The 15,000-nt window shown below is 40.7% G+C and overlaps 1 protein-coding gene across 3 annotated transcripts in view; it reads right to left on the reverse strand.

Annotated features, from left to right (window-relative positions):
* Nucleotides 1–2,164: 2,164 nt before the first annotated feature.
* The window catches only part of CREB3L2 (cAMP responsive element binding protein 3 like 2), a 74,397-nt gene continuing 61,561 nt past the window's right edge, over nucleotides 2,165–15,000 (reverse strand). For all 3 annotated transcript variants that reach the window (XM_057427876.1, XM_057427877.1, XM_057427875.1), the window contains 6 exons: nucleotides 13,661–13,719; nucleotides 12,262–12,330; nucleotides 5,129–5,228; nucleotides 4,082–4,208; nucleotides 3,189–3,414; nucleotides 2,165–2,265 (listed from right to left, as the gene is read on the reverse strand). In XM_057427876.1, the coding sequence (XP_057283859.1) occupies nucleotides 2,190–2,265; nucleotides 3,189–3,414; nucleotides 4,082–4,208; nucleotides 5,129–5,228; nucleotides 12,262–12,330; nucleotides 13,661–13,719 (657 nt within the window). In that variant the 3' untranslated portion in view covers nucleotides 2,165–2,189. The remainder of the gene's footprint in view (nucleotides 2,266–3,188; nucleotides 3,415–4,081; nucleotides 4,209–5,128; nucleotides 5,229–12,261; nucleotides 12,331–13,660; nucleotides 13,720–15,000) is intronic.

Below are 15,000 nucleotides of genomic sequence, written 5' to 3' on the forward strand. Positions count from 1 at the left end.
TAAAGGTAAAATAATCAAAAGGCACTTGCATAGAAGAATAGGGCATTACTTAGAAAGCACATCTGTATACCAAAACTCATTACTAGCTCATGGAGTCAGGCACATGTTTCACTGTCACTAATCTGAAACATCCTCTTAAAACAGCACAGTGGAGACTGTTCCACAGCCCCCTGCACATTCTATCCATTCATTTTACTGAGTTTTGAGTCTAGCAAATAGGACACTAAGGGAAGAAAGTCTAAGGAAAATGAAGAAGAAGAAAGCAGCTGGTGTGGCAGCTACTGTAATAAAATACAAATCCAGTATTTTACAAAATAGAATACATGCAGGAGATATCTACTGTACATGGTAAAAAATTACTTGTAAGGCTAGGTTAGTTTTTCCCTTATTTATCATTAGGAACAAAAAGTAAAAGCTTCAAAATTTTTTTTTTTTTAAATTAGCTTCTTCTTGTAAAATGTCAAGTAGCTATTCTGGCCTGCTGAATTAGGCTTTTCATATTAAATCCATCCTCAGTGGAGTCTGAGTGCCCTTCTGTAGTAACCAGATAAAACCCTGCTCAAATCTTGGGGTAGGTTCCACTGCACCACTGCAAGGGTGAATTGCAAGAAGCGCAGCAGCTTGAGCAAAGACATGACCACAGACTGAGAGAGGAAGAACCCTTAAAGGCAACAGCTAAATGGGACAAGGAAGAAAGCAAGCAGGAAGAAGAGTACTGGACCAGGATGGATCTGAATACTGCTCTTGGCATTTCCACTGAACTTGGACCAGTGCCCTCTCATCCCTCTTTTGCCTTGTCTCTTGCCTACACACTCAACTCCTCAGATCAAAGGCTGTCTTGCTGTACAGTTGATACATTATCTACTACATCCAGGTCTCAACTGTGCCTAGCTGGAGCTACTTGTACCTAGCTGGAGCTACCTCTATCCCTATCTTTTTTGGCTAAGCAACTAGTCTGAGATCACATTTCTGCAGAAGGAGATAAGAGGAAGATAAGAGACGGCTTTATTATAGGACAACTCGAGTGTGTGGGGAGGGAATGGGTGTTCAGTGATACTTGTGTGTCCAATTTCAGTTCACCCAGACCACTTGAAGGGTTAGGGAAGCTCCGTTCTCTTCATTGCAACTGCCTGAGCAAAATCTTGCAAAGCTAATAAATACTATTTACAACAGTAACAGGAAGATGGCAAGGAAAGGAAACACAGGATGATCTGAGACCAGGTCTACGTAAGAAATCCCATCAACATATTTAGAAGCCAATAAATTAAATCCATATGGTCCTCTTAGGAGGCACTTCTGGTTTCAGCCTTACATTGATTTAGTTTCTTGGGAAGGAACTGATTTAAGATAAACAGATTATCCTTAAGCAGACTAAAGGACATCCACCCAAAACATTGCATAAATTTAACAAAACCTGCTTTCTAAACAGATTTAGTTAAAATAGTGTAATTCTCCCACACAAAGTGTGACAAGACAGCAACTGATCTTTGCTTAAATTCCATAAGGGTAGAAGCAATAAGGAAACCTACCAAGACTGCTTTTGATCCAGAGAGAAACCCACCCCACTAAATGATAAAGAAGCTGAAGGAGAGAAGAGAAAGAGCTAGGGGAGGACAATTCAGCAGTATCACTGTCCATCCCTAGTATCAGGGACCTTCCTTGTCCCTTCAGAAGCAGGCTACATACATGCTTCTCAATCCCCATAAAAGGCTCAAGTGCTGTAGACCAGTAGGCATGGAGCTGTGGCTAGATTCTGAGCAGCATCATGCTCCTCTTTCTCTCAATTACCTTCTCCCAAAAAACCTATCACCCACATGCTCCCATCGGGTTTGCATATTTCACTCTTCTAAAGAATGTCTTTGTGCTCAGATTAGGATGTGTGCATGCATGCGCACACACACACCCACCAGTCACCAGCACGCTGCTGGCTTCATCTGCCATCATCATTCAATCCTGCCCTTGCAGTGTTAGACCGGAAAGGAATAAAACCAAAAAAGGGACTGTGTGTGAAGTGAGAAAGGGAGTTACAAAGACAAGAGATCCCATCTGCAGTCACAGCCTCACCAGTCAATGCAGAACTTGAACTCCCTCTCTTTTGTGCTTTGGTTCACTGAGGATGACAAGTCAGGGGACTTTGGCTGAAAATATGTGGGAAAAAGGGAAGTCTAGAAAAAAGGCCTTTTTTATTTTTAAGCGGTGGCATTGACTCTTCTATCTATTTCAATTATCTTCAGTGTTTCATTTCCTTCTAGTTCGGAGTTGACTCTGCAGGGAACAAAAAACCAAAACAAAAAAAGTTAACACTAATAGTGATTTTTAAAAGCGCATATGCTGCCTGAATTGGAGAATGCTAAAAAGGCACCCAGTATTTACCAAGTACTTGTCAGTTGGAGTATGGTAACACACTGAATTAGTCACCTTTCTGGCTCTAGGTATAACTTTGACACAAGTACTCAGAAGTTATGCTTGGGGTGATATGGCTCATCCTAGCCCTCAGAATAGCATGCCTTGAAACAGAATCCTTCACTCTTTGGTGTGCTCGCTACTGCTTGTTCACAGAGGCCAAGGCCAACAGGGCAGTGACAGGATAGGGGAATGTACAGTGGAAAGAAAATGCACACAAATATTTAAATTAGTGAATCTCTGTCTTTTCAGAGGCCCCAAAAACTTAAATTTATGCTAAAAAGAAAAAAAAATTATGAAGGAACTCTGTGTTAAGTAGTTCAGATATCTTTACAGGTCTGTTTAGACAGAGTCCTGCAAACTTTCCTCAGTAATGCTTTAGAAAGATCACTGCTGTGAGAAGCTCCAACTCTTCACACCCTAACCTCATAGAAAGCCCAGTGAGTCACAGCCTCACACTTCTACCCAACCGGCAAAAGCTTATTCCTCTAGGAGACACAGAGCTAAGTGCTTAAAGTGGGTAAGTGCAACTAACAGGCTTACAGGGGTTAGGTTTCTGGCAGAAGCACAGAGTTTGGTAGCTGTATTACTACAATACTGTTGCAATCACTTTTCCAGATAACAGTAACTTTTTAAATAAGCTCTCCAGATAGAGACCAAACTCCTACTTCGTATTTCACAGTGCCCAGCATTGCTGAGCCCCTAGTCTTACTACTGACCTCCAGGCACAAATGACAGTGATATTGAACACTTGTGTGACAAGCAGCCCACCACCCTGTACTCACCTATGCTGCTGCAGGCCCAGCAGCACTGATTTCTCTAGCCTCGTCTCGTTGGCTATTGTGAACTGCATGATATCATCCTGCTGTGTTCCCGGCATGGCTTCCAGGGACAGCGCTGTGTACTTCGAGGTATCTGCTTGCCTGTCATTGCGATCTGCAAAGGAGATTGGGCTTGACGACTCCTCCAGCTGGTGAGGCTCTTCATAAATTAGCAGACTCCTTGACCTCACTGCATATAAAGACAGGAAGCAAAATCTGATTAGAAACAGGCAGCTTAGAGAACAAGCCTGGTCATTTCAGAAAATTCCAGAGCAGAACTAAAGCTGCAAGTTCTCTTCTCTTCATAGTGATTAACTGGTAATTTGACAGCTCATAAAAGATAGATACCACAGCAATGGTCCAGGTAGGGATCAAAAAGCTCTGAACTATTCACAAAACAAGAACAAAATGAAACAATTGCTTTGATAATATATACTGAAAACAACTGGTTCATTACGGATATGTAATACTAAGAATTTCCCACTCAGTCCTCATACTCTTTGTTGACACCAGCAAAGGAATGCCAGCTGATATCAGCTGCATATTTTAACAGTGTAAATATTTGCTACCAAGTAGAAATCCTGCTACCTTTTACACACTACTAGCTTCAGTTCCACAAATAGAAACAAAACTGCTTTACACAGAATTACCAAGCAGGCTAGTGGGCTTTGCCTGTGTTTGAAGTCTGCTGCCCCAGCACAGCTTGCCAAACTATCCTTCTTTGAAAAACACAGATACGACAAATTAATGAGCAGAAAAGGAAGAGGTGCTTGAGGAGGGAGTTAGGGATGGGGGGTGGAAAACAAGTGCCAAAACACAACCGAGAAAGAAGCAAAACTGGGATAGTTGTCACTTACCAATGGAGTCTGTGTAGGACTCTGGTGAGGAATGCTGCCTGGGCAAAACCATCTTTGTGGCAGAAGGATATGGCCCATAGCTCTGAGAGAAGCTGCCAAAAACTACTGCAAAGCACAGCACCACCATCTGGCAAAGGCAGAATGCAGAAGAGGTAAGTGCACTAGCTCATGACCCACATGCGAACATCAAAACTAAAAATTAACACAACACAGATCTGACACTTTTCCAAAACAAATAATTTGAGGCTATTTTCATTACTACATTCAGTGTCTGCTAGCAAAGGTACATATACAATAACAATTCAGTGTTTCAAAGGGCAGATTTCAACATCGGAGTTTGCTTTCAATGTCTGCCACCATTTCAGCCTGTCGCCTTATTTACTCCCGAAGTTGAAAAGCACAAACAGCCACCATGTATGTTTTACAGATACTGTCAGGAGTTTCCAAGGTTATTCCTGCCACTGGCCTGAGTCTTGCTTAAAAGTGACAGAGAGGCTACATGACTAGAAAAATAACTTCCATCAATTTATAGCATTAGTATAAATGGAACTTGCTGGCTGAGTATCAGGAGAGAAAAGAGGAAAGTTTCATTCTAAGAGTTTTCCTGTCCTGACTACTATTACAGCTTTGGTCGTATTTTTATTTGGACTATCAAATTTTCCTTATGTTTATTTTTACTGGTATCAAAAGAACCAAGCAGCATAGGTCACCCTTCTTTTCATTTTACAACCTTAGACATTTCTAGCATTACAATATTGTAGGAAATTATAAAACAGGTCACTCGGAGCAGCAGTGCTTCTTTCATCACTGCAGCACCTAACCAAAAGCACAGGTTCACTCTCCTCCAGAACGTAATGCCTTCCCACAACTATTAATCTTCATCAGCCAGGAGTCTCCCCTACCTTAAAATTAATTGTCAAGTTATGAAGAGAAGTTTTCCAAACTGAGAATTTGCAAGTGAGGGGCTTTGCAGAAGAAGGGATGTGACTCTGAGCAGTATAATGAAATTCTCATTCCCCCCCAATTCCCGGCTTTAGTGAAACTCACCATAAGACAGGTCCCTGTCTGTGTGCTAGCTGCCTTGTATGAACGGGACACTTTCCCGGCAACCATGGCTTGAAGTCTCTGCAACTGCTGCAGAAGTGTTCTGGAAAGCAAAGACAACAGACAAGCATCACACACACTGGTCTACTTGCTGGTTAAATAGCTTTTTGCTTCACATTCCACACCTGTGGAATAATACAGCATGTATGATAAGGTACAGATAGTTAAAGCCCTCTCCTGGAAGTAAGTAGCAAGGAATATTTTTATTTTTACAAAGTTTTTACACGTAGTAACACTGGGATTTTCAAAAAGATCTTTCAGCTTTCCCCCATCTGACATCCCTGAACAATTACTACTTTAGCACTGTCAGAAAGCTCTTATAAATAAAAACTGTGTTTTCAGTGTTTCTACAGGAAATTATTCTGGTAAGCACACAAACAACTGAAGCTGCTCTACATGCAAGTGACTAGATGCACAGACAACCCGATTCTATGTCATGAACTCAGCAGGAGTTTTGCCATTATTTAGAAAGATTCACAAGCAAGTTTATAATTGCGTTAATTGGTGGTAGAGTACATGGCTACCTCATTTTTCTGAACACCTGATGCACAGGGGTCTACATGCTGGACCATTTTCAAAGGGAAGGTCTTAAAGCCAGGCACAGGCACAGACTCCATTTTTCAAATTCTTTTATAAATAAAGCACTTTATTGCTATTTCCTAAATCTTTCAGTAGTTGACAAAAATCAAGGATGCTTCAAGTGGCCACTTTGACTGTGTCTTTCAGAGGTCCCAACCACAATGACAATTCTCCTGTGGTTGGCATCAACAGTTCCAGACCAGGAGGATATTCTTCTGTCTTTCTGGCTGATTTTCTTCTGCTGTATCATCAATTACTATAGTCAGGATACTAGTCATTTAAGTGGGAAATGATGTCAAAGTGTGATTGGTATACAGTTTTCACAGCAGTTTTCATTAAAGCTTTTTAACAGATGAGGAGTAACCTAAATGCCTGTCCTCAACAGAAATATAGTACAGTTTTGTACCAATGTTACATTTGCTGTTTGTTTCCAACTTTACTTTTCACTCCTACTGTAGTCTCACATCTATTGCAGAGGATAACCCCCACAAAACTCCAGACAATGGGTTTGGAGGCTGTGACGTCAAATGCTAAAGCAAGAGGCAAGGTCAGGATGTCACAGAAAATAGAAGGATTATTTTAAGATCAAACTGGCTAAAAGCTAATTGTAGGACAGACCCAGAGGTGCCTTCACAGCTCAATATACACTGGTCTGCCTATTATAGGTTTTTTTTTTATCATCAATGCTCACTGCTAATTAGGGTTTAATGAATTCAAGGACTTCAGGAATACATTCTGAAATGAGCACAAGGCATGCTCACAGCACACATTTATCTGGGCCAGCAGATCCTTCTCAATTTATTAAGGAAGGATGTCTTTCACGCTCTTGAGAGGATGGTTTATTCTGCAACTCAGTATTTAAAAACAGAAATTGATTTGTCTAATTCAGGCCTTTATTCACTATTAGGGAGACCACAGGCAAATTAAGAGATGAAAACACTGTCCATCACATAAATGAGACCATCCTAATTCCCTGCTCTCTTCTGTATCTCTCCCCAATTCCTTCTATTATCCACTACAAAGCATGGGGTTCAGAGAGACTTCAGTACATGGCATATATCATTTTCTGGCACAGAACATGCTGCATACACTATTCGCACCATATGTCACCAGCTATGCTACAGAGCAATGCCTTTTTAACCCCCCAATTTCTGTGCTGTTTTAGAAGACTAAATCTTGCCCCCATTTCAGGCCTGACTCATTGGGCTCAACATGGAACAGTTCTGCAGAGTGAGGAGGAAAGAGCACTCCTCCTCCCCAGCTCGGGGGCTGGCAGCAGCCTTGAAATGCTGATGCTTCTTGCCACTTTTTGTGGAGGCGTCAGTGAGAAAACAGCTAATGGCTGGTGAGGAAACGAACAGAGAAGAGGCAATTCTCCTCGTTTTCCTCATCTCTGCCTTTTTGTGCCCAATTTAAAAACCTGCTGGGCAGACTGGGCCCAGAAAGCCGACTCCAAAAGACTCACTTTTTGGAAAGCATAATTAGGCAGGTATTTTGAGGTGTCCTATACAGAGAGGAAGATTCATCCTCTACCTTATGTACCAACTATCTTCATATAAAATGTCTTTCTCTCCCAAGTCATTTATCTGTTAGAGAGCTACTGTCTTCTCAACAGACAAGGACACTGTGTTGGGAGCTGACAGGCTACAGGTTAATTTTCAAACTGAGAAAGAACCAAGGCAAGAGCAAGAAACAAGTTTGTTTGTTCAGAGATGATACCAGTTTACCTTGCCACTCCTTGGTGCTTTTATTCTCTATTTGAATCCGGAATGGTGGAAGACTGGATTCTGAGGTCAAAAGACCTCCTTTCTCATGCAAAAGCTGCCTTCATTGTTACTGGATAGCTGCAAGAACTATTTGAACTAAGACAGGGGAAGAGAACAGCTCTCTGCTCTGTAGAACAGGGATTTATGTTAAATTCAGATGCTTCTAAATAGCAGCAGGAAGGCCACTAGTGCTTTTAGTGAAACACACTGCCTGTGGCTAAGTTCTACCAGGAGAAAATGCAATCCCAAGGCAACGTGTATAAGGGGCTTTGCACCCACTAGGATTATTTTCACTGTGTCTGACACATTTCTCAGTGATATTCAATTAGAGGGTCACCTCGGTAGGAGGTGTGAACTTGCTTTCACGCTTTTCTCTGCCAATGGAAGCACCTCATAGGAAAGCTGTAAAGTGACTGAAGACCCCTGCTCTCCCTTCCACACCCTGCCAGTAAATTCACTCTGCCTGTGATGTCTTGTTTTTATGTGCACATTGACATATTCATCTTCAGAAGAGCCCCTTTCACTGCCAAAGTAAGGAACAAGTCAAGGCTTCTCCTTTGCTTCCAGTGACACTTTGATTAAGGAGAGAAAATTTGTCAGTACACGACATGGCAACCTGGGACATGACTTTCTTAAGTCAGTGTCTAAAATCCAACATCAGTTTAAACAAACAAAACCACAGACAGACAGCTGCTAGAGGACACCAAACACTGCTTATTTTGATTAAGATTTTTCAGAGAACGCATCTACTTTGTGAGAAACAAAACCTGATTTTCATAAGGGGAGAGAAAAATTATTCTGTCTTCCAACTTTACACACAGATTCCTTCTCTGCCTGTCCTATTTTGTAGGAAAGAGAGCAAATCCCAAAGTAAGGTTTTCACTGAAAGACCAGAATACTTCAAAGCAGAAAAAAAAAAAAAAACAAACCATAATTTTTCCTTATCTGAATTACAAAAAAAAAAAAAAAATAAATAAAAAATCGGCAATTTCCCATCAAAGATGTTTCAGCATAAAAACCCATGATCCTGCTGCTTTGAAAACCAGAAGTTGCTCCAGGGCTGCCATGCTTTGTCAACTGTTATAAGAGTGGTCTGAAATGAAGTGCAAGAGATCCCATTGCAACTTAAATCCAGATCCTTCACTCCCTGAAAATAACTTGGTAAAATGACTTTACCAGCCTCAAATAAAGGAACAGCCAAACAAATCAGTGAAATCAGTGAAGTCTGGCAGTTTTGGTGCTGATAAGCCTTTAGTGGGTCAGACTGATATACGATTTGATCTTTAGATAACTGAGAGTTATAACAATAGCTTGAACAGAAGCATGAGAAATGGATGAACATCCCAATTGTATTTATAAAGCCATTGCCTTTAAGGTGCCTATCAGAGTGGTGATCTAAACAATTTGCTAGAGATTACTTCACTGGAACAACTTTAGCAGCTACTTGCATGCACTGTCCATGTGTGACACTCTCACCCATATGCCAATTGGATCCTGTATCTATCATTTCTCCAGGAAAAGCGATCATCAATATATTTATAAATACAGATTCAACAGAACTGAAAATGCAGAAATACTTCTCATATGTCATACACAGTACCAGATGTTTCAATACTGCCTTTAAACCCAAATTCCCATAGCTCCCAGCTAGACAACACTGGCGCCAGAGACCATATTCAAGCCCCTAGATCACTGGCAGTTTCTGCCTTTAGGCCCAGCGCCAAAACATGAGTGGATCAAGCCTTCTTGGGGACTGGGACAAGTCAGTTAAACTCTTGGTGCTAGCTTCTTCTCACACCCTTTGCTTTCTAAGACAGGGGTGCCCCACGTGTTTAGATGCTACTCTGAATCAACGAGAGACTGGCTCACTTGTGGCTACAAGACGTAACAGATAAACATGTAACAATGTGCTTCCTTAGTTTTGAGAAAACTGCCTAGAAAGGAACTTGGATGAGTTTCTTTTAAGGGACTGAGTCACATAAATTAGGAGAGGAAACATATGCTAGTGTTCTAATACTAAGGATGCCAAAATTGCTGCAGTCACCCACTCAAGAGTAATGAGAATTAAAAACTCCCCTGCATCTTGATCTCCAGCCTCCTGCTTTGCCTTTTAAGATGCATGAATATCAAGGGAGGTGTTTCTGGATGCAAATTTTTTGACCACACTTGCACCTTTTACAATACATCTTTTCACAGCCAGAATTTCAGGCTAAGGCAGGCTCTGAGGGAAGATCGTTCTAATTTTTTTCATATTACTGATAACAATGTAGGAACTTTTTACCAGAAATTCTACTGTTTCCATGGTTTGGAGCCAGATTTTGAAACGTAAGCAGGGTTTCCCTGAAGTGTTAGGTATGTACCTGCGAAAACGTGTTCTATATATAGAATAACATGCTCTAAAAAACTGATTGCACATACTGAAAGGAAATTCTGCTCTTCAATCATTTTATGTTTTGGAAATTACCCCTCAGTTCATCTTAACTCCAGCCAGACTATAAGAACATGAAACTGACTTACAGCACATACACATGCATGACTTTTCAGATACCCAGCTATAACCCAATTTTCTAACAAGGTAAAAAAACCCAACTTTGCCTTCATCTACGCTTGAATGCATGAACTCTTCTTTTCCTGTTGCCTTTCTTCCACTATTGCAATTTTTTGCAACAAAATAACAGCTCTAATGTTTGTAGATCTACTTTTAGATAATACCTTCAATGACGTCTTAATTTTTTGCTGCACTGAACACTAAACGTTGCAGCTAAAGTCAACTGGGGCTGTGCTTTGAGCATATCAAATAACATACATGTGTGTATGACTACATGCCAGGTACTCTGAGAAATAAACATATAAATTTGGGCATGCAAGAATAAATCAATACTGCATAATTTTGACCATCACTGCTTTGAACTTTGATTCCTGACTGTACATAGGAGATGCAAGTACCAGTTATAGGATGCTGTGAAGACAAGTTCTGAAATATTTGAACAGTTTCTGGATGCCCCATCAAGCCTCTGTGCAAATACTAATAAGGAAACCGGGCGTTTTGAATTCATTGTAGGAAGTAGATAACATATGTTAAACAAGGGCCTGGAACCATTCTCTGAATTATACAGTTGCACAATTATACACTGAATAAGAGAAGTGGCTCTGGGGTTAACCTGAAAAAAAAAAACAAACATAAAGTGATATGTTACATAATGTAGGCTTCGTGAAATTTCACCAAATTTCTCAGTACTTCAATTCGAAGCCTTAACAGATTTTAGAGACAATTTCTATCTAAAGAGCCAAAATAACATCGCCATCAGTTATAAGAATTTCTGTGCAGAGGGTCAGGAAGATCTGCTTCTCTGCAGGAGATTACAAATCAGTATCAATGCTATTGCAGAGACAACAGAACAATGCAAACCATCCCACATGCCCTAAAGATGAAGAATTTGGAGATAGTGTCACTTCGCTAAATATTTGTAGAGTATTTCATGTGAGAGAATTAAGATCATGAAATAATAGAGAAGATACTAAAGGTCCTGCCCAAAAGGATGGACAATACCAAGAAAGCTGTTCTCACAACCACATCCACAACAACTCGGAGATTAAAACAGCTGGCCAAATTCAGATGAACTGGCAAGAACAACTCTAGGCTTCAGCACCTCCTGGGACAGATATTGGGAGATAAAACCCTACTCCACACCTACAGAACAATTCCTGGTTCTTTTATGTAAATCCCTGGAGGAAGATACAAGCAGCACAGAAATGGCTTGGCTCCCTTCAAACAAGCAGCAGATGTCTTTATGCATGAGCAGTGTGTGGGAGACACTCTCCCAGCAAATTTCAGAGCTGCAGGGTCTGGCTCCATGAAATCAGAGATTGGATCCAGAGATTAGAAACAACACATGCCACTCAATTAGCAATACACTGGCTGCAAGACAAGCTCTAGGGCCATTTTCCATGATCATGGATCTTATCTTCAAAACCCAGCCTCCTCCCACACTTCAGTGCCACCATCATGTTCAATGGTAATATTCAACCATCATTACAAATGCCTGTAACTAGAAGGTGCTAACAGTGGGCTTTATCTAGTACCTACTAATTGGAATTTGCCATCATTAGAGAACACAACAAGCGTAAGTCATGACTGATGCTTCACTCTTGGCTGACATCCAGTTAAAAGCTCAGCTATTCAAAATTTTCTGCCATGTGTCCTTTGCGAAAGCCACCACCGAGTTACCCATTTCTTCAGAAATGAAGAAAGGAGTTCATTCTCCTCCTCCAACTGAAAGAAGTTCTAGCATGTGAGTTGGTTAGAAGGGTGAGCAATAATTGAAGTAACATTTAGTAGTCCAGAAAGAATTAATGATGACTCTTGAGCTTCAGCACTGTAATTTCTGGAAGTGCTATGTTCCAGGTCAAGCTCTCCGGTAAAAGTACTAAATAAAGACTATTTGGAGAGTAGGGCTGTTGTTTTCTGTTTGTTGTGTACCACTAATAATGTTGCCTTGGGCAGTGGAAGAAATCTAAAAGGTTTCTCAAGTGCAACACAGGCTAGGGAAACAACTTAAGACATGACATCAAAACCTCCATCACAGTAATTGGTCTTCCTCATCCTTCTTTGACATTAACCACATCAGATACCACTATTGTTCACATTTCAATTGATCTCCTAAATACCACATTTTCACTTTTCACTGTAATATTATGCTCAAATTTTGGTTTACACCCTTCATACCTTACCTGTTAGTATTCTCCAGCACTTCAACCTTCTTACGCAGCTCACTATTTTCATTGGAACAGGTCTCAACTCTGAAGACAGCACCAGGAAAGAAAGAGGAACATAAAATCAGTCATTTATTAAAGAGATTGTAAAGCAAACCAAACTTGCTTTCACAGAGAACTCTATGATCTTGCCTATATTTAATGAAAAGTGACACCACCAAACTTAATCATGACCTTTAATCATACTTCATAGTGTAAAAGACATTATTAGCTGTGGAGCACCTGCTTATATTGCTCAACTACATCCAAGTAGGTACAGCTCATTCAGGATGGATCGTAACTACTTTTTGCCCTTTGAAATAGCAACAGCAAACACCCTGCTCTGGCTTTCTCTGTTCATTGGGCCATGGATAGCTACTTTAAAGTCACAGAACATGCTATATTGATGTTGTTAGCTAATATGTTGTGCAAAGGTGCTCCTTGCATTTCATTGCTAAGACAAGGCACCAAGCAATTTGGCGAATACCATGCTTCTGAAATCAGATCCTCAAACTTCAAGTGTATGGAGGCTAAACAAGCCAGGAGACTCCCAATAGAGTGATCATTTCCACACTGCCCCTGGAAACCCCCTAAACTAAAGATTATCATATAGTAAACCAAGTAAGAGATCCAAGTTAAACTATGGGACACCTAAAAAGACAAACATGACCACTTGAAATAGCTTCAAAAAGGAAAAACGTGAAGGGAAAATGCATAGGGTGGAATTTCACAAGAGTAACTCTGAGGAAGCAAGATTCAGCTATAAAGAGATAAGAAGAAAAAAAGGAAATTACATCAAGGGTATCACCAAAGATGGTAAAAGGGGTTTAACTGATCCATCTGTGGAGACAAATACTAGAGTGCTTGCCTCTTGGAAAAATATTAATTTGGGATATAAATCACTAAATGGGGGTTTGGCTTTTTCTCGCTAAGGGAAGTTGATGGGTCACATGCTGTTTTCCTGAATCCTGCTTATTTTCCCAGGCAGACTTGACTCATCCATTTCCTATTCTTGTCTTCACCTGCACTAGAAGACAGAATATATTCACTCAGAATCCACTTTTCTCTGGACACTGCCCACCCACCAGGCCAACAGGGTTGCATGAGATGGCAGCTGATAGCAAATGGGTCTTGCCTTATTTAATGTTTAAAGTCTTTGTCAGCATGCTAGCAATGTGTTGCAGGTAGACACAGTAATGAATGCAGCACCCCAGCACACGTTCAAGCGGAAAACAGAAGGGCCTTTTCTCAGTCATAACCACGAGATGGCAGCTGGCACTCTGAGCAAGAAACAGTCCCAGCATCAACAGCTGGATCCCTTCCCAGTCCAGCAACTAGTGCTATTGGCCTGCTTGAAACAGGAAGGCAGCTGGCTTACTTTTTTTCCAGACTGTCCATGTATTCTTTCTTTTTTCTTCTACTTTCTTGGGCAGAAATCTAAGGAAAAAGGAAGAAAAATACCAAATATTTGTGTAGAAAAAAAAAAAGCATCAGAGATGAATTAATAAACTGGTGAAAAGACCTGATGTCATTAGATTAAAGCCTCTGTGCTGTTCTCATTTCTATTTCTGGCAACCAAAGCACTGACTTGGTCTGTTCCCACATCCTGAAGCTTCTCTCAGTAGCAGGAAAAAGATCAGTCCCTGCTCTCACAGAACCAAACTTAAAAAGTAAATCAGATTCATCTGGAGAGAATATCCTAGGACAAACACTAAAAGATGATCCCAGGACAATGTCCTGCATCTGAGAAAGTAAAGCCCATACATGCACTAGAAAGCAGCTTTGTAGAAAAATACTTGGGAGTCCTGAAGAACAAGTCAAATGTAAGTCAGCAATGTGCCTCTGTAGCAAAGGCAGCTAACCATATCCAGGTCTACATTAAGTAGCAAGTTGAGTGAAGTGGTTCTTCCCCTCTGTTCAGTGCCTGCAAGACCACAGTTGAGTACAGTGTAGAGTTTTGTGGCTCTGAAATAAATACTTTGGATGTACAGAAACAAGCTCAGAGGAGGACCACTGCTATAATAAGCATGTTGGAGCACATGCCATATCAGGAAAGGCAGAGAAAGCTGGGTTTGTTCAGATTTAAGAATAGAAGGCTAAGAAAGGAATCCTATTGCTGTCTTCAACTGTCTTGCGCAGTAAAAATGATTCAGACTCTTCTCAGAGGTGTACAGCATTAAATGCAAGCTGCAACCAGGGAAATCCAATTAGTTATTATTTGGTTTTACCACAAGACTGGCCTAATATGGGAACAGGTTGCCCAGAGATGCTGGCAAGGGACTCATCAACCTTTGAGACTAGACGAGTCCCTGAGCAACTTGCTCTAAGCTAAGCCTGTTTCCAAAGCAAAGAGCTGGACCAAAGGACCTGCAGAGATGTCCTCCAATATAAATGGCTCTGATTATATGAAAGTGGTAAATAAAATACACAAGCTAACTTCCAAAAATTTTCAAAACTGTATTACAAGACCAAATTCTAATTCAGTGTGGGCAAATTTACACCTTTATCTGCAAAACCAGTAACAGAAGGCATTAACTTTAAAATATGTGATAATTTCAACAAGCGAGCTGGCCAGGTTTGAAATAAAATGCTTTCCTCCCTATCAATAGGCACTTCCCCAAGCTGGAAGAAAGAACAGTTGTATAGGGCATTTCACAGTCTTAGTATCAACCGTTTATTTAAAGGTCATGAAATTCAATGATAAAAGACTAGGGCACT

The sequence above is a fragment of the Pezoporus wallicus genome, unplaced genomic scaffold (assembly GCF_028554395.1).
Source record: "Pezoporus wallicus isolate ANWC-B61680 ecotype Strahan unplaced genomic scaffold, APGP_CSIRO_Pwel_v1 contig_2908, whole genome shotgun sequence".
Lineage (NCBI taxonomy): Eukaryota > Metazoa > Chordata > Aves > Psittaciformes > Psittacidae > Pezoporus > Pezoporus wallicus.